Genomic DNA, 21,329 nt, shown 5'->3' with positions numbered 1-21,329 from the left:
CAACGGCTACCCCAATGCCTGTGAGGAAGCCCGCGAAAACGAGCCCTCTCTCCAGCAGCTGGGACGATACAGAGATTCTGCCTCCTTCAGCCAGCATTTCCCTCAGGGCGAGTGTTAACAAGTCTGTGGGGTAGGGCCTACCTGATTTTTCATTTTATTTGCACAGAGCGCCCCGTGTTCTTAGGTGCAATATACCACTGACAACTCATGACGACGCTCATGCATCTTCGCCATTGTGAAGGCAAAAGAAATTGAAAAAACGCCTTGAGGGAGCCTCTCGGAGATAAGCAGCGCCTCACCGCCCTGATTTTACAATCGATAAGGGAAAGGGCGGGGGAGTACAGAAGCATGTTTATGGCGTCAACGAGCCCCCTTCTCTCTCTCCCCCCTCAAAAAGAATATTCTAGTCCAGCGCCCGCAACGCGCGCGCGGCATTCCTCCGTCGGCACCACGTGAGCGCCAAGAATTTATGAGGGCGAAGACTCGCTCGCGCGCGGACGCCACACACTCGCACACACATTCTCTCTCTCTCCAACCAACCCCTCCCAGGCGAAGATTCCCCTAAGGTGGAAATCTGCCGTTGGGTAGCCGCGTGCGCCTCTTTCTCATTCGTTCTGCTGGGCGCGAGCTAGCGTGGGTGACGTGTCCTTACCAGTGACCAATTAGAGCCCGGGCGAGGCAGAGTCAGACCGCGCCCCGCCTGCGCCTCCCCGCCTCCCCCCCCCCCCCGTCGCGGGGCGGAGCGGTTCCTCTCAGGCAGGCGCTGGCTGGGCAGTGATGGCGGACGATGGGGATGGGAAGCTAAGGACTGAACAAGGAGGCGGGGGCGGCGGCGGCAGCAGCAGCCCGGAGGAGACGGCCGCCGGCAGCTGGCTCGGGGGGAGCGGCGGCCTCGACATGCTGCTGAGCTTGGCGCTGCTGGCGATCGTGGCGCTCGCGGCCTATCGGCTCTACAGGCGCTGGGGCAAGAGGAGCGGAGCGGGGGGCGCGGCGCAGCAGGGCCTGGTCGACTCCTTGCCCCGCATGAAGCGGCGGGACTTCACGCTGGAGCAGCTGCGCGAGTATGACGGCGCGCGCGCGGCGCGCATCCTCCTGGCTGTCAACGGCAAAGTCTTCGACGTGACCAAAGGCAGCAAGTTCTACGGGCCCGGTGAGGGGGACGGAGGGAAAGGGGGCTAGCGGGGGAGGGGGCGGCATACATGCCTCCTGGGTGAGCGACGGTGGGACAAAGGCCTGGAAGGCGGGAGAAACGCCCTCCCCCCAAGTAGCAGGTGTAAGTAAGTAAGTGGGAGTGGGGAAAAGGCCCGCTTTACCCACCCACATGGGTAGGTGGAGAAAGAAGATATAGGCTCCAGACCAGGCTGGTTTCCCCGGCCTTTTTTTGGGGGGGGGGGTGTTCCAGGGCACATTTGGAGGCAGGGAAAGTGCTACGGGCACCACAAAATACCCATTTCGCAGAAGGAAAGCTGGTGATCTCCTCTGAATTCTCCCTTCCAAAACAAAAGGTAAACACACACACCCCAAATAAAATGCAGACAAGGAAGCAGACAGCATCTACACAGAAACAAGTAGCCCACACCAAACGAAACCGAAGAATGCAAAATTTAAAATAATTAATAAAAAAAAAACACCCGAGGAGGTAGGGGGCCTTGGAGAATATGAGGGATTGTGGGCATGCCATGGTGCCCACAAATACAGTCTTGGGCACCTAAACTTCAGTCCTAGTTTTGTTCACACATCTGCTTTACTTTCAGACATTTAGTCCCTTTTGAATGCATATTTGCCCTGGAGTGAACAAGCTGTCTTTGGCATATTTGCTTCCCAGATTTTCAGAAATCCCGAGGCTGACTTGTTTCCTTTCCCTACACATGTAATTCTCTGGATTTTGATTAACTACCTAGAAATAGTTCCAGCCTTTTACAATGTGAGTTGGAATCCAGTTTCATTTTATTAAGGTTTGGATATTTTCTCTTTCTGCAAGTCTCTCAGCAATTGCAATGATAATTGGGCTGCAGTCTTACACATAGTTACAACAGAATAAAGTTTATAATAAGCTGACGTGGAGCTGTGGACTTAATCGTATACTGGTCCTAACCATGTACAGATAAAGGCTTATTGATTCATATCTGTGCAAAGTTCTTGGCAGCTGGAATAAAATTTGTCTTGCTTCTGATTAGATTTTGCCTAATATATATTAAAGGAGGCAGGAGATTGGCAATATATAATCCAGTTCTTAATATGTTTACTTGCAAGTAAGTCCTTCTAAGTAGCAGGTTTAATAATTAAACATTATTTTATTTAATAAGCTCACAATGATCTTTTGTGAAGTATATAGTAGGTAGTGAAGGAAAAGTAGGGCAAGGATTTTTTTTAAAAAAATCATTGTACATAGAAAGTTAATAGTTAGAATAGATATTTCTGCAGTTGTTTATTTTTAAACCTGCAACCTGGTTAAAGAAATTTACAAATTATAAGACTTTGGGGCTGCATTTTTTTAATTAAAAAAATTGCGCAACCAATGGGGCATCTGTGGCCCTCCTGATGTTGTTGGACTTCAGTTCCCATCTGGCGGGGAACAATATCTGGAGGTTCATATACTCCCCATCCCTGCTGTACTCACTTGCCTGGGGGTCAGCCACATTGAAACTCTAATTGCCTTGGTTCTGTGTACACACAGATGTGCATACTGTAAGTGAGTTTGTATAAAGTTAAAAACTTTTCCAAACACAAAGCATAGACAATGTACACATAGGATGTAGTAGGCATGCTAGAAGAGGCATTCTTCTGTGTAAAAGAATTGTGAATACCTCTAAAAATAGTGTTGCAGTGTGTTTTGAAGGTAATTTTAAAAGATCTGTCCATTAATCATGATATTTTTAATTCATTAAAGACCTTAATTAAGTGGTTAAACTTGGTGGCACTGTTTATATAAATATCTTGCTGACCACTTACGCACTGCAAATGTGCAACTTGTGCTGGTGAAGTAAAACAGTGGTAATGTAGGTACAAATAGATAACATGCCATTTGGGCTACTAAACCTTTCTCCCTGAATACTGGAGTCAATTGTGAGAATTCGATGCTGGAATAGGGGTCTATTGTGTCTTGCATTGTGCTGAGCATTGAAACTAATCTTTTCCAGCTCTCTCTGCAGGCTATATACTGGCCACAATATGCTAACTATCAAGTAGGTATCTTGACATTTTCACTATCACACAATACAGCAGTCCAAATCACAGTGATCCCACAACTGAAGAAATGAATCTCATTTTCCCAGCATCAATATGTTTTGATATTTAATAACAAAAAAGTACTATTAGAAAACTAATTCTTAAACTATTATAACTACTTAAAGAATAAGCAATATGTGTATCTGTTGTGTTGTAAACCTTCCTGGAAAGTACCTTGGAAGACTCCTACAGAAGATCTTCAGCCTTCTAACATGGATGGGTCACTAAATGAATTATGAATAAAGGAGACATCTTTTATAAGAATATGCTTGTCCATCTAGCACTGAAAGAAGTGGTGGCTTATATACTTGAGGTTAGAATATGTGACTTCAGCAAAGCAAATGATTCTGAGTCCAAAGCACAATATAGACTGGTAAGCACTCCATGTTGATGGAGATTTTATTTCTTATATTTTGCCCTTCTCATGAGTGCAGGGTGGCTAAAAGCAAAGGATAAAGTAAAAGCACACTACAAAGTATAGCAGTCAAGTCAGCACTAAATTAGAGAAATACCATATAAATTATTCCACTCTTACTAAACCCCAAAGGCCTGTTGGAACAAATAGGTATTTGGTTGCCCTCTGTGGGGAACAGTCTGAGTGTGGTAGGGAGAGGGTTCCACAGTCAGGGCAAGACCATTGAGAAGGCCCTGTCTTGTGTAGCAATCTTCTGGGTCAAATTCACTGAGGGTACACTGCAAGCTAGGCTTCCCCTGCAGATCTCAAAACAGGTTTGCTGATACTAGGGAAGGCATTCCTGCAAGTACTTGAGTTCTAACCCATTTTTGAATGCTATTGTCTTATTGAATTGGACCTGGTAGGCTAGCACAATTCTTTCATGTTCTCTGTCATTTACCATTTCTTGCTGCCCTGTACAACAACTGGACAGTAGCACTCTGCGGCAGCTGCAGCTTCTAGATCATCTTTAAGAAAACACCCATGTAGATTGTGTTGCGTTAGTTCAATCAGGAGCTGTCTTGAGTGTGGACAGCTGCAACTAGGTCATCCTGATCCAAGAACACCTTTAATTGGTCAACTAGCTAGAGCTGGCACTCCTATCGGTGGAGACCATATCCAGGTACACCCCCCCCCCAAAAAAAAACCTATGCACCTGTTATTTTAGGAGGAGTGCTACTAACAGGCTATTAGTTCTGAGACGTGAGAATCACCTACTCACAACACATCCAGCTTAAGAGTATTAATAGAACACAATAAGCCAAACTTAGGCATTTCTCAACCTCCTCATTTCTGTAAAAGTCATGCTTATGCTTTTGAAGTCCATAGATGGCAAAATGTTTAGCTTTGTCTAGAATTTGCCTTTTTCATGGAATCGAAAACCTCCCTGAATTAACACTTCAGTAGCATAACAATAAATATGTGACAGTCTGTATTGTTCAGCTGCCCAGGTGATTTCTTTTTTTGTAACTGCTATGATATTATCAGAATAGATTTGGGTGAGGGGTTTATGGACAATACGAACAGCTATCCCATGGAACTATGTTGTCATTGCAAAAAATGACAAATTTGAGATGAGAATTTTACTACTATTGTCGGATACCGATTTCTTTGGTAATCTTAACTGTTACATAGTGAAGCATTATTATGCTTTAAAATTTACAAATTACAGTATTTGTTAGGACAACAAATATAACCTGCCCTGGGATCATTAATCTGATGAACAGAGGCCTAGACCTTGATTACTTATTTCAAAGTAATCAAAAAAACAAAAGCAAACTAATGTCCCAATTGATATATCTACCATTGCTTGCCAGCAAACAATAAAATTGTGAGCCCTTCTTTCCTCTGCCTTTCATCAACATACCCATTTTGGCTAGTTCCACACATGTTAATAGACACTCCTAAACAGATGGAGAATTGGTGTATTTCCGGTTTCTAGCGCATACTATTTTAGTAGCAGTTAAGTTCACTTTTTTTTTTTAGGGATTCCAAGTACAATTATATCTAATGTGACTGATAAAGGGTATGTATGTATGTGTGTATGTATGTATGTATTTAGCCACTCGTCATCCCTTGATCTCAGGGTCTTTCACAAGATAAAAATGCAATATAGTAACCACAAATATAATAAAAACAAAAATAATATAATAATAAAAACAAAAAGAAGCCATGCAGTTTGAGATACTATTCTCCAGGTTTCCTAGGTTTCAGATACTATGCTGTCCCCAGGGAGGCTTGCCTGGCACCTTCATTTCATCTCTTTAGGCACTAAGCAAAACCACTCTTCATCCAAGGCCTGTGGCTAAAAACAACTACAGTACAACCTTTTTTAACTGTGTGGAGGGGTATTGCTTTTGTTTGTTACTATGTTATTTATTGTTGTGTCTTTATATTGTAAACCACTCTGATCTTCGGATGAAGGCTGATATAGAAATTTAATAATTAATAACATTTAAAAGACTTTACATGTACAAAAGGTGACTACTATATTGGGGTGCTTTCCTTTTGAGTCTACAGTCGGGGGGGGTTAGTGATCCTTTTAATAACTTGAAACACTGCTGGAAGGTATGGAACTGAGGAGGAAAACTGTAAGGAGACTTGGAACAAAGTACAGTTCAAATCTTCAGCCTATGATTATGAGAATGATTATAGGTAATTCATTAAATGGCATTTGGACCTATTAAAACTACACATGATTAGCAGACCCATATCACCAAAGTGCTGGAGAGGTGGTGATGAGATTGGATTCTACTGCTGTGTGGTGGATGTGTAAGATAGTTGAAAACTGCTGGAAGTTAGATTTTCATTATATTTTAAACAGACCTCTCTTAATTCAAAATTGGCTTTATTTAGCATTTTTCAGAACAACCCAGATTGCATTATTTACAGGACTTTTGTAAGCTTTGCCATGCTCATAAAACTTGTGATATCTGTGGGAAAATATATTCAAACATAACTATGCACAAGCAGTAGTTAGTGCATGAAGGGGTAAAGAACAACAGGGCTGTATTGCTGGATAGACTCAGCTAAGTGACACCCCCTCTCCTCCAGATCTCTCTCCCCCCCCCCACGCATCATGTAAGTAAGCCATGAAAAAGGATTGCATCTGTGCTTTGGGGGAGTTCCACTGTGCAAGTGGAAGTTCTTACATGGGACAGCTTTGTTGAATGAAACCTTCAGTGTCTGTGTTGGTGTACTGATTTATCATTGCAGTTGTTTTTGAGACTATAGGTAGCTTCTTGGTATAGTTGTGTTTTTGTACTATAAACTATGACACTTAATAAAAATTTATCTCTCTTCACATTAAACTAGAGTTCTGTTCATTTTCTTTCTAAAATTTGGGTTTGTTTAACCCAAAAGTATAATAGAAAATGGTTTTTTCCAAGTATAGCAAGGTAAAATCATATGCTTAAACACTTTTAAGTGCATGGTTGTGAAAAACACTAATGAATTTAAGCCTTAGGATATGTATTTTATCTGAAATCCTAGTATTGCAATGTGGACAGAAGTTTTAGAAAGTCATTTTTGTGGTTGTAAGCTGTTCTAAACTATTTTTGTTATATTTTAAATTGTTGTAACCTACTCTAGGTTACATATGTTCTACCATGTGATCTTGAATTCCTGAAGCAGTCCATTGATCAGATAATATGAGCCAATTCAGCACAAATTGGTCATATACTATTTCATCAGAATGACTGCTATCATTCTGTTATTAACCTTAAACCCTTTGTTTCAGTAGAGAAGTGTATAATAGTGTCACAGTTCATTTGAATAAAAGCATAAAACTTATTTCCATAACTTGAATTTCTGTGCCTTTTTTAAAAAGTCATTTAGTAATTTTCTGGATGTTATGTAATCTTAAGAGTCAAGTTAAGCTATTTCCAAAGGTCAGGTTGATAAAAGTTAGTTGTGTTGCCAAGTTCCATTACAGCAATTTTTAAAGACTGCCAATGTCCCTAGGTACCAAGAAAAATATTCCACACTTCTTTAAATGTTTTGTGGCTTTGTTATAAATATATCCAGTTTCTTTAACCAAATTCTGTTCTGCCATTCATGTATCATTTGGCCTATATAGTCTTTGAGTTAGTGACCTCCATTGTTAGCTTGCACATTTCACTTCATTTGAACAGCATTTTGTAGAGGAAAGTTCATGTTTGTGGATCATTCAGCTTCTGTGTTAGCCAATGCTCTGCCCAAGAAAGAAGGATAAATTTATATTTTGCAGTCCTGAGTAGAGACAATCACGCACTTTAAAGATGTTTGCACTCAGCCACTGTGTGACTAGCACTTGTCATGTATTTTAAAAAAGAAAATATTAAAATTGGGACAAAGGAGGCAAAGCAGTTTGAGTTACTGAATAAGCTTGTTTGTTCAAGCTCAAATTTATTAAACTGTGTTCAGTTAGCTCTGATGTTTGGCAATAATTAATCTGGAGTAGGGGATTATGAGAACACATCGATGTTATTCTGAAAGGATAATGCAAGTGAATGACTGAATACATGGGTCTGTTTTTTCTATTTTCAGAGGGTCCTTATGGAATATTTGCTGGCAGAGATGCCTCAAGGGGACTGGCAACTTTCTGTCTAGATAAAGATGCGCTTAGAGATGAATATGATGACTTATCAGACTTAAATGCTGTGCAAATGGAAAGCGTTAGAGAATGGGAAATGCAATTTAAAGGTAATGTGTAAATTCAGATATTCCTTTAAATCAAATGGAAAGTGAGTACTTGTAAAGGTGTTTCTCAATTATTTTGCAGAAATTGATATTTACTAAATTGCTAGTGAAAATGTCATGGTTCAGCTTATGTAAATATTCATTTAATATGCATAAGTATAGTGTATCTGTGTGGAAGGGGAGGTAAGAGACACCTTAATAGGTTTCCATGGCTGGGCACAACAGGACCACTCCCTTCCTCACAGTAGTGAAAATACTGGATCAGATGGGGATCCGGAGGATGTGGAGGCAGTTGGTTCTAAGTCTTAGTATACAGTTGCCTCTTGTTAATTATGCTGCCACAAGCAAGATAAAAAATTGTGCTGGCTAGGATTGATGGGAGTTGTCATCCAGAGCATCTGGAGGACACCAGATTAGGGAGGGTTAGGATACCAAGTGCTTCTGTAAACATCAGCATTAGTCAAAGTACCTCTTGTGGGGGAAGGAGCTACTGCTGTGCGGGGAGTGATCACAGGGGTTCTTCCAGAATTCCAAAATCACTATCTCATGAGTTGCTTGTGTACCCTTCAGGGACTGCAGTACATTCTCATCATTCTTGCATGGATGTTTGTGCAGGCAGAGCTTAGTCCTTGACTGTCAACAGTCAACAGGGGAAGGTGGTGGTGGCAGAGGCAAAAGCCACTGCTCTTTGTAAGTTCACTTAACCTCTGACACTTGTTGCTGTTTGGTGAATGTGGGTGGACAAGTAAGTTTTCTGCCCATGGTGACAGCTGTCAAGAAGGCCATTTTTATTGCAGAAACACTAACCTTTCCATTGTGGGCGTGTTATTTCCAGTATACTAGGATGTTTTTCAGGTAGGAGAAAGCTAAAAGAACAGCTTAGGTGTGTGTGAAAACACCTTTAATCATGGATATGAACTAAAAAAGTTAAGTTAATGGGTTGAGAGATAGACCAATGTTTATATAGATGTTTAATGTCATGTTGTAACTTTTGATTATAATACCTACATGTCTTTTTCAGAAAAATATGACTATGTAGGTAGACTGCTAAAGCCAGGAGAGGAACCATCAGAATATACAGATGAGGAAGATACCAAGGATCACACTAAACAGGAATAAACATTGTAAATCACCAAAGTCAGGGGCCTTTGGAACTGCAATCTCTTACTCCCCATCACAGAATGCCCTGTGTCCTTGGGTACAGTTCATCTGCTGCGGAAAACGACTTGATAGGTTTTGTACAAGAACATCATTACCCTCTCAACAAAAAATTGATTACTAGGCATTATTTGTGCTGCCAAACATAGTTTTTGTTGCAGTTTAACTGTAATGTCTGGAAAGGCTTCAAAAATGAAACGGGCGCAGGGATTTAAAATGCAAAGAAAACTATTCTTTTTAGCATGTTGAAGCCTATGAACAGTTTGTTATTTACAAGCTTAAGCGTTTCATATGCCATTTTCTACTTCTCTTGACGCTAAATGGAAAACCTAGTTAAGGAATCCCAAGTAAATTTGGCTGCTGAAACATAATAAAATGAAAATACTCAAACTAGTTTGTGGGCCATTGGTTTCCATGGCAGAAAACTACTTCAGATCTCTGCAGATTAAAGGGTTTCAAATAGAATCTCCTGGAGGATAAAGGAAAATTTATCTGCAGAAGGTATCATCTGAAGCTTCTATGATTTTCCTTCCCCCTCAATCAAATCGGAATAATTGTGCCTTATTTCAACTTAGAGACTTGAATTGTTTTAAGGGAAAACCCCAAATGTGACCTGAGTCACTAAAAGCAGCATTGAGGACTGAAGTTAGAACATTCGGGTGACTGGAAAACATTGATGTCATTCTGTATATAGAATGTAAAGGAATACTCAGTGTTACTGCCATATATATATATATATATGTTAATATACATAAACTTAATTAGCAGTGTAATGGCCAAATGCACTCCCCTTTTGCTTTTTAAATAAACAAGCCCACCTCTTCCCTAAATTTAAGGAGCCTAGCCTCATATCTTTGAGAAATGAGGGATGTGCATGGATGTGGGTGCTCATGTGCAAGAAATGGAGGGATGGTTCCTGCAGATACTGTAAATATGAATACAATTTTAATAAAGCATGTAAAATACCAAATGTGCTGTCAGACTTTATGTAGATGCTATTAAGCTAGTATCGGTGGCCAGGACTCGTGTGTATGAGTAAAAGAAGAAATATTGGAGATATTAAATATTTTTGCACTGCTATTAAATAAAGCTTTACCCAGCTCATTTTTACTTAGTCATCACACTTAATTCACAACAGAAATGTGACATTCAGGTACAGTTTAGATGAATGAGAGCAAACAGGTGGCATATAACAGGAGCATATCTGTATGTAGACATGCTTTGGCTATTATTTTTCATTGAAGGTTGTCATTTTTCTTGGCATATTACAAACACAGCTTGTTTTTATCAATGTGGCAGGTAAAAAAAAACTTTTTCTTGAATGCATTTCCTGTAAATTAGTCAATAAAATAGCATTAAGCTGCCATTAATGACCAACACAAGGAAAATCATGCCATGCAGTAAGACAGCCATGTGTCGTGCATGAAGAAAACAGAGCTGTGATCTTCAAGCTATGTGATAATAGTGTGTTTAACAAACAGCATCCTCCTCCTGTCCAAAATGACCAAACAGTTCTGGACCATGCTCAGGTTGGCTTGTGAGTAGAATGTTCTTATGGTGTCAATAGGAAGATTTTCTATCTGCTGCCCCATTTTTTAAAATGTGAACATGCTGTTGTCCTTTAATTTGAAAATAAGCCTCCACTGATGAGCCACAGTTACAACTCTTCCACTCCAAAAATGTATTCCATAATTGAAATAATGCAGTCTGTTTTGAGAAATGAACAATTTGTGTTCCTACTTTTTTTTAAATAAAGTGTTCTGTAGATACATTGCTAGCGTGCTGTGTTTGTCATTTTACATTCAGGGAAGCTGTTGGAAGGGGAGTAAAATGTTGGACTTAACATAATTTCCCTTTCTATAGTGGATGGAGGGTATCCTCAAATCAGTTGGTGTTCCCATTCCAGTAGGGGAGGGCTATGTTAATCAGATTTGTAATTGCCATCCTGCATGAGAGTGTGTCTCCCTAAGTTTAGGGATATAACAGCAACAATCTGAACAATTCAGAAATTGCAACCCTGAAAAGCAAAAATAACAGACAAGGAAACATGTAAGGCATCTCTATTCTTAAATAGCACCAGCAGAGAGCCAGAGACTTTCCCTTGACATTCCTAGCAGCAATAATCACTCCAAGTAGAATACCCTCCATCTACTGTAGAAGAGGAACTTCCCACAGTAAGTCCAACATTGTTTTCCTGTGGTAGAGGGTCAGATTGGATGTTCAAAAACTGCACCCATCCATAGTTGGGTTTTTCACTGTGGCTCCCACCTTAAGCTGAGACCACCTCTGAAGACACCTTGGAAAGAACCATTTAGTTCACAATGACACACAACACCACTGATGATCGTATCACTGCCCTACAGTTGTCTGGAGGATTGATACTGAACTATGGTGGTATTTGCACTTCACATGGAATGAGCAATGGTCCTTTCAGGCAAGAGTGGATGCTTTGTAACACAGAAATGCAAGCTTTTTTCACCATTCTAGTAAAGACTTTCCTCCCACCACCACCAAAAATTCAACGTCCTTAGTACACCTACATTGTATCTTAATGGTCCATCAAGTGTCTGGTGCCATTTCTTCTTTGGAGGTAGCTGAGATGGCTCTGGGCCAAACCCAAGCCCTCATGAACTTTATGACAGGCCAGATCTGAGCATCTTAACACCTGATCTCAGAGAGGAGTATTGCCCTCTTTCAGAATTATGACGCTGGAGAGAAGCTCCATGAGGGGAGCATCCACTATGGGAATCTTGGATCCTCCAAGGAGTCCATTGAAATGTAGGGTTGTCCACCCCCTGCCCATCTAGGAAACATTGCAGCATTGGGGTTCACTGTCCTTTTAATCTGCCTCATCAACTCCCCCAACCCAAAGGGAAGCGGGGTGTGTGTGGCAGAAATAGGCAAATGGAAAAGTTTGGCAAAACTTGGCTAATGCCCTAACCACTGAAGTTCAGCAGGACAGAAACTGCAGGAGGCCCTCTCCAACACAGGATGGCAGTTAAAAGCAATTTCCACAGCCCTATTACTGTATGGAAGGGCCAACCCATTTGACGATACCCTCCACTGTAGGAAAATTAAATTTTCCTGCTTCGATGCAGAAAATTAGCAAGAGCATCTCCTTGCACTTCCAACAAATCCTTATGCAAAGTATGATGAACATTTAGGTTTAAAGCTCTACTTTGATGGCTTTCATAAAGGACATAGTAATGGTTGGAGACCATTGTCACATTGTGTTCTTCCTCCACTCAAGTCATGAGGTCCTTCTCCAGGGTGCTTGAAGGGTGGCAATAAATCAAGAGTTGGAAGGGGCCCTGAGGATCATCCTGTCCAATATGCAGCTGCCCCATGAATCGAACCTGCAATCTTGGCATTATCAGCACCATGCTCTAACCAAATGAGCTATCCAGTGAGAGGGCTTTTTCAGTTGTGTCCCATCCTCCCCGCTCCACCCCCAAGTGTATGGAATACTTTCTCCGGTGAGGACTGCTTCGCACAGACACACGGACATCTTTTTGTCACCAGGTTAAGACTTCCCTTTTCTTCGCAAGCATTTGGTGGCATGTGACCCGGCTTTGTTAGTGTTGCATTTTGGAGTTTTTCAGTTGGTTTCTGTGGAGGCAGCTGGGGTTATATGATTTGTGTGTTGCATTGATGGTCATTTTTAATTCTGTATGCTTTGAAAATTGCTAAATGTATAGTGTTGGGCAGCTAACAAAGCATAACCTGCAGCTTAATAGTGTAGGGGGTAGCTCCCTATTCAAGCAACCATTTTAAATGAAACAGGATTTGTCTGTTTCAGCAACAGAGCCAAGTTACTGACAAGATGCCTATTGACGGTGTTCACATATAAAGCCTCCTATGTAGGACGAAACAAGGTGAAGCAGCACCTTCCTCAGTACAAGCCCATTCATATCCTAAGATCTTGGCACCCCAATGCTAGGAGATGTCCATTATGTGGTGATGAGGGAAAAGGCCATATCCTTTTGCCCAGCACAAAAATGCACTCTGCTTCTGCAGGAGGGAGTGTTCTGTCCTCCTCCTAGCAGCTGATAGCATTTTTTCTTTCTTTCAGGATTGCAGCTTTTGAGAGCTTATTTGCAAGGCTGTCTTTTGTGATCCAGTAACAAAAAAGGCAAGAAAATACTACTCCCTCTCCATCAGTAAGATTCCCACCCATTCACTTGCTCATATGTACTTGCTGTGCTACTTCTGAACTACAAACATTCAAAGGCATTTTTAAAGACTCCAAAGAGTATCTGACTGACTGCAAATAAAGAACATATTAAATCATGAAACTGCATTTTCAAACAATCATAAAAAAACTTTCATCTCCAAACTTATACTACTAAGGTGAGATAAGTAAATAGCTATTTCTTGGGGAACTGCTTTGTTTAAAGGACAGGTGTACTGTTTGCTTTTGTGATGTTATCAGGAAACAGACCATGATGAGTATTACTTTCCAAGAAGAGGGAGGGGGTGAACTGTGTAGAACTTGCACATAATTTGTTGCATGAATGTTCAGAAATGTTGTTTTTCCAGCCTACCCTTTCTAATGGTGGGGCTTGTACTACCTGCAGCAGTTTATTATTTCTTTCACAGAGGCAGCCTAATCTCTGGGGGGACAGGTTTGCAAACTAGAGCAATTATTTAATCAATTATTTTTTTAAAGAGCCCTTTTCCAGTTTAGATTAGTGAATCAACTACCTAGACAAAGACTACTTCAATGTCTTGGAAGGTGAATACCTTTTAATGTTCTCAGGTTGTTTAAATTAAATTTGATCTCTTTTCTAGGCTGGGTTTTTTTAGCCCTTCTTAATAGTTGATTGCTTCTTGCCTATTTCTATTTTCCCCCACTAGTTTTATTCTATTTTGAAATTATATAAGCCAATCTGGGAATCTGATCAAAGGATGAGGTATAAAACATTTAACAACGAAATCGGCCAGCAACAAAGTATTGCAGTTTGAATGCAGGGAACACAGTATTTCCTCAGCTAATATCTGATGCAAGAAAACTATGTTTGAATCCATCCCAAGAGACTTGATTCCTTGGCAATGAGCTCCACAGTCCCCAAATTAAAACCTTAAAAATAAAACTTGTGTATTCCCATCAACTATTTGGGTAAAATGATTGACCTTTTGCTACCCAACAAGCAACAGCTTTTTATGACTCAAGGAAGATTCAAATAGTAGAGACAAGCAACCTAAAACAACCATGCAATTCATGTGGTAAATGTCCTCTGTACCCCTACTCATTTAAACATCTCTATGCATCAAGGCAGCATTTGCTAAGCACTTTGATTATTAAAAAATATATTTTTCATGAAATAGCCTAACACATTGTCTATTTTTTCCATAAACTTAAATCTGCATAATGTAATTGAGTTTTCTTGCCACAAACACTAGAATTTTGGAACATAGTGCATGAACAGCCGTATCAACAGGTGATATAGATGGTCTGCACAAACTGATCCATGAAGATCCATTCAGCGCTTTATCCTTGTATAACAAACCCTTGTTTATTCCAGGCAGGATAAGGATCAGCAAGAGCCTAGTCAGCTGCTATATGTACAGAGTTGGTGGACAGAAGTTGTGCAAACCAGTTTTAGAGAACAAAAGCACAACACACCTCTTTCTTTACAATCAAAATCACAGTTAATCAACTGGAAATAAAAGTCAAATGTTAATAGCCAAGAACAACTTGCAGGAAAAATATTCAGGTGAAGTTTATCAGCTATACAATCCCAAGTACCATAAGCTTGGAATAAAGCCCATATATTTTTGCCAGTGTCTATAGTGTGTTCCATTATGCAAATGCAACACTCCAAATTCTCCTATATTTGCAACATTGTTTACCTCATCACCACCAGTACCTGTTAAAATCATGTGAATTAAGAAGGTAAATTAAGACTTTTTCATAACTAAAATTTTGGCCGGAAAAGAAAAGCCCCTGGTCATGCTTAGTTCCACTCACTGCTGCAACAAGCTCTAGACATGCCAGTTTAACTAATAGCAACACAACAAAATTACTACACAAGTTTAAAGAACAAGACTGCTTAAGAACCACACACTACACGAAGGTGACTTTTTTGTATTTTTATAAAATCTGCAAAGATACCACAAATTATGCATACTAAAGGCTAGATATGCACACATTTCATTCAAATAAATGAAAGTAAATATATTTCTTTTATATACAGTTTAATCCAAATTTACAATTGCATCATTTTCATGGAGGAGGTGGCATAGATAGAGCACAGGTTTGAGATGTATAACTTCAGCACACTGAAAAGATGCTATATAAAATGTGTATCATCAATTCCTAGTTCCTTTGCAAAACAAAGTAGTTCTAAAAGGCTAGTTTGTGTGTAGAAATTAATTACTGGGAAATCCTCTTATATTCATATACAAATATGCACATATTCATAATTGTTCTATTCAGATTCACAAGGCAATAATGACAGAAAATTGCAATGGATTTCAACCATATCTACCAAAGAAGTCCAATAAAACTAAAATGTTGGATCACTTAGGATATCTCCCAGTAATAAGGCATCAAACAGTGTTAGGCTTTATTTGTAGAAAGTTACCTGAAGACAGCTATCTCACTGTTTTGCTGTATGTAATGAAAATGCACCTATTCCTACCACTCCTTCCACTTCAGGGAAGGAGGTTTTCCGTTTCCTTATTCTAAGCATTTTAATTTACAATAACTGAAATGAACAGGTAATTACAGGTTAAGTATACCCTTAACTTCTACCTCCCAATACAAATAACTACTATTTGAATTAATCATTTACATTTAAGAAAAGTGATGACTTGGACAATTTAAGTTCAGTTGGTCGTAGCAGAGTATGAAATCTGCACTTTATTTAAACCCATTTTGACAACATTTTTTAGTATGTACTATATTTGTACTTTAAATAAAAACAGTGTCAAATTTGTACTTTAAATAAAAACAGTGTCAAATAACAAAATATAATTGTTTAAAAATAACCTCTCCTTGAAGTGCAAGCCACTTAGTAGAGCAATTAAACAGAAAACACAAGCATCTCTTCTAACTGAAGGGTGATTAGTGAGCCACATGTTACTTTTATCCTTCTGCTTAAACTTAAAGATGTAACGTTTACTAAGACATACCCCTTCCCCTCTGCAACCTACTTTTGCCTAAGTACAAGTATGAACCAACATAAAATAAAACACCTTAAACCAAAGAGATTGATGCCTAACTCAAAATTTCATACTCAACGCAAAAGAGATCCTGAAATAAAGTAACTAAAAAGCAAAACAAAATCCAGCACCCAAGAACGTGCACATTCCTATATAGCATGGAGTGTGCATGTACTGTAAAAAAAAATGTTGATAGTAATATATGCATTTATCAACTTAGGTCATTTCTCCATTAAAAATGTCTTCTTTTTGGCTTCTATAAGTAGAAATAATGATGGAAAACTTGAATGAAAAAAGCTTTGTAAGTTACATGAGTATACCATAACTTCTTTAAGAAGTATGAGCTGAACCATAAGGCATCCCAAAGTATTTTTGCATATAATATTGGAATGCAGATCCTGTAAACAATAAGTCAGGGACAGCAACATGGAGACCAATATATTTTCCCTAGGATCTCTTTGATTATTCGCCAAACCCAGTACAACTGATCAAGGGCAAGTACTTGGAACTTAATTTTGTGAGAAACCAATGCGATCCTTCGTTTTCCTATACATTTGTTTTTAATCAAGCTTTAAAATAGCTCTCCCTGAAGATCCTTGAGCTAAAATACTGGCATTAGGAGTTGATCTCAAGGTTCAAGCTTAATGAAAGTCTACTGCTCAGGTATATCACTTCTTGATTTTGTGGCAGTACTGTTCTGGTGTATGCTGTTACTCAACTCCTGTACAGTATTTGTAGTGGGAAAGTTTATTGGGACCCACGCCTGAGGGGCAGCTGTAGAATTACCAGCAAGGATCTTTGAAGAATTGGATTGATGTCTATGACGATCACTTTCCTCACCAGTTGGATGTCTTTTTCTCCCAGATTCTTCACTAATGGGAGGCTGAAAGAAAGCATGGAAATATTATTATACCCTTGCGGTTATCAGAACTTATTATGATCTAGTTTTGAACCTCAAAGCCTGAGCATTTAATGGTTACTTCAAATGGCTGAAGTGCAGTGACATCATGCCAAAATATGAGAAATTGTTTCTTGAATAAATAAAGGGAATGTGGCCTGCAAGAAAGGTATCAAATACAACCCAGCAATAACATTTTCTCTTTTAAGACCTGCTTTGCTCTAGTTGTCACTGTCAGGTATCCAAGATTATCTCTACAGATGACATGTACAAAGTTTCATAATGCAGAAAGCAGAATAGAAAATGTGCAGCATGACTACAAACCGGTTTGGCATTTCAGACCATATTACATTTCAGAATGTCTTAAACTTACCCTCCAATCATAACAGACATTTGTTGACTTTACATTAAATTTGGGGGTTGTGTCTCTTAAATCAGTCAGTAATGTTAATACACTAAATTAATTTGCTTGAGATAGCTTGAACACTTACATCTACTCTGAAGTCTTCCAATCTTTTAAAGTTACAGAGGTATTCTTGAAGCTTTGGATCAATAGGTGGAGTTTTAGACTGTGAATACTTTAGATAAGCCCAAAATTTTTCTAGTCCATAGAGTTGACCTAATGAGAGAGCATGTTGGAGATATCTTAAAACTAATTAAGCATGAAGTCAAGCAATATTACACAAGACCATTATGAACAAGGTCTTACCAGATTCATAGTCTCTCTTTGTTTCTTCTTGGAAATCTTTGAAGATCTCCTGCCTGAACTTTTTTTCCAGCCCATAGCTGTAAAACCGGAACAAACACTCCAGACCATATCTGTAGAACAGTGAATAAAGAATAAGAGCACAAAAATCTCTTGAAGATATTTATTGTTCTCCTTATAGCAAAAACAACAACAAAACATCACTTTAAGGATGGGAATCTGGAAAGCTTATCCAGCTATTCCAATTTTCATAAGCTAGTTCTCTCTCACCCCCCCCACACCCCACACCCCTACCCCTCAGTACAGGCAGCTACCTTGTTTTTTGCTGAGTATGCCATACCCTGAAAACAGAACAGCATATTTTCATTATGACTTTTACAGAAGGAATTTAGATATGATGAAGTGGAGGTGGGGATTCTAGATGATTAACGACTGTCTTACACTAGTTAATTGTAGCTACATAGTGGAGAAACATACCTGGACTTAATTTTGGACAGTGCCCAGGCCCTGGTGTGAGCTATTTTCATGTTGATCAGCACAACAGTGGTGAGTATATTGCTATCAAATATAACCAGACTTGTAAATAATCCCACAAAGATTTCTAATCTTATGTTATTTAAAACAAAAAATGGAGACAGTGGAAGCACCTGCCTGTTGGGTTTTTCTGTCATTTGCTTTGAATCAAAACTCTGGCAAAAATTTAGACATTGAAAGAAGAATCTTTCCATTTATTTAGTGCACAAAAAAGCTGCTTTCCAATGAGAAAGACTGGACAGCCAAGGATTCCTAGCAAACAGTCTCTTAAATTATCCATCTGATAACTTTTTACAGTCTGTTGTAAGCTCCATATTCAAGAGTAAACACTGTATGATGAAAATAAATCTTAGTTTTCTATTCTGCAGCTGGAACTACTTTATTTTGCTATACTAATGCTTCAGAAGCACCAAAGCAATGCCATTAATATTGCTACACAAGTGGGCACTCGGTTCCTGTACCGTATATGACTTTACAGGTCAAACAAAGCACTACCTGTAGTGTTCTTTTGCATCATCTAGAGCAAGTTGCTTGAATTCTTCATACATTTTCTTGTTAAAGTGGTCTCTGAGGAAAAAGGACCAGAAACGAAATAGTGTGTTCATTTCTTGAGACTGGCCGATTCCCAACCGTTTCCTTTCTGGAGACAAAAATAATAAGAAGGTAGCAAAGATGAAAGATCTTTTTAGATCTATTTAGCATTCTAATTCTACTTTCTTCAGAACAGATGCTTTGTATGAATCTATGCCACAAAAGAGTAGCAACAACAACAACAAAAAAAACACCTTACACTACAGCTTGGAAAAAAGTTAACGTTAAAGTCGCTTATGGCATTCATTTATTTCTGTCTCTGCCATGCTCCAGTGAGGTTAGGGCATCAAAACACAAACCTGATTTTTCTATAAAGATAACTTAGAGGCAATTTTTGGCCATGCTTCCTTTCCTGTGCAGACAGCCCTGAAAAACTGCCATAAGGGCAAAAGGATGCAGAGGGATAATCAAAACTGCCTCCCCTTTTACTTCAGCAGGAGCACCCATTTGCAATTCAAGTCCCTCCAAAAATATGTAGTTATATAACATTGTTGACATCCTACAAGCTATAAGAACAAACACAAAGCAAGAACATAAATGGTTATGGTTCTTATAACTAAAGACAAAAAACTATTTCCCGTTACAGTTGCAGGAAAAAATATCATATTTTTTACCATTTAGGCATCTACGGCGATATTTGTGGTACACTTGCTGTGTAAAACCATTTTCTTTTAGAAGTTCATGAGAAGGATGCTGAAATTTAGGAAGCGAATTTGGAGTGCAGCCGTAACTTCCAGATAGTGGAGCACCTTCCAATGGCGATGCATTTGAACTACTATAGAAAATAAAAGACAAGCTACTTAAATTCTTCAGAACATTTTTGAATATAGGTAATTGTGCATTCTCTTTTAATGAATAATGTAGAACCAACTTTCGAACCCTGTCAGCAATAGGCGATCCTCAAAGTTAAAGTCAAATCAAACATTCCGAATGCCTCCAGGGTCTATACTAATTTCAAAATGAAGGTGGCAAGACTACATTTAAATGTATAGCAGGAAGCATGGTTAAATAAAAGTATTTCTCTGATCATGCTACCTTTTTGCATAAAGGGGATTTTGGGCAGACGGAAACATAAAATATGCCATCTGTTGCCTGCATTTTGAAGTGGGAGATTCTTAAGGTGTATACCACACACTTTCCCAAAATTTTTTGAATGTGCTCTGATTTCACAAGGTTCAGGCTGGAATATAATGCATGTACAATGAAAATTATTTATGTTTAGCAAACCCACCCAATAGCAAGCCCTTTCTAGTGTGATGTCCTACCATACCTAATTCTTTATTCAGCTCTGCTTTTTCTGACAATTTGTTAGAACTCTGTATGATTGCAAAGGCCCTTCAGTTCTGGCACAACGGATATGGAATTACCACAGAACACTCCTCTAGCTACCACTACAGAAAACAAGTCTAAATGACATAGTATTATCTACTATACATCCAAGGAAGGCTTCATAACTACATTCAGGTATTGCCTACTGCTTAGTCCTATGCCTGGAACTTTATGACTGTTCCCTGCTGTGACTATGACAATGGTTGCATTTGGATAATTAAAAAATGAATCAGCCTCCTGCATCTTCATGTAACTCCTACCTTCATGAGCAGGAAAACAATCCAGAAAGCTGGTTTAAACCAGGGGTTTATATCCTAGCTTCCCAGCTACTTGGATTGCCTCCCTGTGCTCTTAAAAAGAAGTAAAGCAGCTGCATGTGAATACAGGTAGTTTGTTTTTATCCCAAATGATTGTCCAAATGTAGCCATTCTATTGAGACAATGCCTACACTTAACTAGATAAAAATGTTTTCACAAATATTGATGCCAGATGCAATGCAAATGTAAGCTAACAATGTGGCAAGTGCCTGTAAACTGTGTACTACCATTCATAAGCACAAGTTGTTTTGTGTAATACGAATTTGTGTTCTGGAAGAGACTTCCATTCCATTTATATACATAGAATCCATTCCTATGAAACTCCTGACAATATATGCTTGCAGGTTATGTTCATCAACAGGCAACACCTGAACATATCTTGTAGTTAGGGGCTGTGTGTGTTTGTTTTGAAGGATAACCACCATTTATAAATAACAATTTCCCCAACATAATAGGTGTGAGCACTTGCTCTTTCCCTCTACAGTTGCTGCTCATGTGTGTAAACCTTGCAGCTTTTAAGAGTACTTCATTCCTCTCATTATTCTCTTCCTCTTACTTGCTTTGTTATATTGTGTAATTAAGCAATTTTCCAATGATCCTATGAACACAGAAGATTAAACTAAGTTATAATCTTAAAAAATATTGCTACCTTATAGAAGATGTTCTTGGCCTGTGATCCTTGGAATCCATTACCCAGCCAACATGACATTCTAATGGAGGGTTTGTACTATGCCGTGTTTTTCTTTTCCTTCGAGTCTATAATAAAAT

The 21,329-nt window shown here is 39.1% G+C and overlaps 3 protein-coding genes across 15 annotated transcripts in view; 1 reads left to right on the top strand and 2 right to left on the bottom strand.

Moving 5' to 3' along the window:
• The window catches only part of JADE1 (jade family PHD finger 1), a 169,066-nt gene extending 168,432 nt beyond the window's left edge, over positions 1–634 (bottom strand). For 6 of the 8 annotated variants that reach the window (XM_083519963.1, XM_083519965.1, XM_083519962.1 and 3 more), the window contains exon 1: positions 142–551. The gene's annotated coding sequence lies outside the window, so the exon portion shown is untranslated. Of the gene's footprint in view, positions 1–141 lie in introns of all 8 variants that reach the window. The other 2 variants (XM_083519955.1, XM_083519953.1) reach the window with 2 other exon arrangements.
• Positions 635–664: 30 nt separating this feature from the next.
• On the top strand, positions 665–10,790 carry PGRMC2 (progesterone receptor membrane component 2). Its single transcript, XM_083520151.1, has 3 exons — positions 665–1,150; positions 7,709–7,864; positions 8,883–10,790. Exons 1-3 carry the CDS (start codon positions 778–780, stop codon positions 8,978–8,980), a joined length of 627 nt encoding a protein of 208 aa, XP_083376277.1. The 5' UTR covers positions 665–777; the 3' UTR covers positions 8,981–10,790.
• Positions 10,791–15,097: 4,307 nt separating this feature from the next.
• Positions 15,098–21,329, bottom strand: part of LARP1B (La ribonucleoprotein 1B) — a 30,063-nt gene continuing 23,831 nt past the window's right edge. For all 6 annotated transcript variants that reach the window (XM_083519886.1, XM_083519888.1, XM_083519887.1 and 3 more), the window contains exons 14-19: positions 21,211–21,317; positions 19,530–19,690; positions 18,820–18,964; positions 17,794–17,903; positions 17,576–17,703; positions 15,098–17,069 (exon numbers count right to left, since the gene is read on the bottom strand). In XM_083519886.1, coding sequence (XP_083376012.1) covers positions 16,839–17,069; positions 17,576–17,703; positions 17,794–17,903; positions 18,820–18,964; positions 19,530–19,690; positions 21,211–21,317 — 882 coding nt within the window. In that variant the 3' untranslated portion in view covers positions 15,098–16,838. The remainder of the gene's footprint in view (positions 17,070–17,575; positions 17,704–17,793; positions 17,904–18,819; positions 18,965–19,529; positions 19,691–21,210; positions 21,318–21,329) is intronic.

Source organism: Podarcis liolepis (assembly GCF_965112155.1).
Source record: "Podarcis liolepis genome assembly, chromosome: 9".
In the NCBI taxonomy this organism is placed as follows: domain Eukaryota; kingdom Metazoa; phylum Chordata; class Lepidosauria; order Squamata; family Lacertidae; genus Podarcis; species Podarcis liolepis.
Note: the sequence above shows the minus strand (reverse complement) of the source record. Positions and strands in the feature narration are given on the sequence as shown.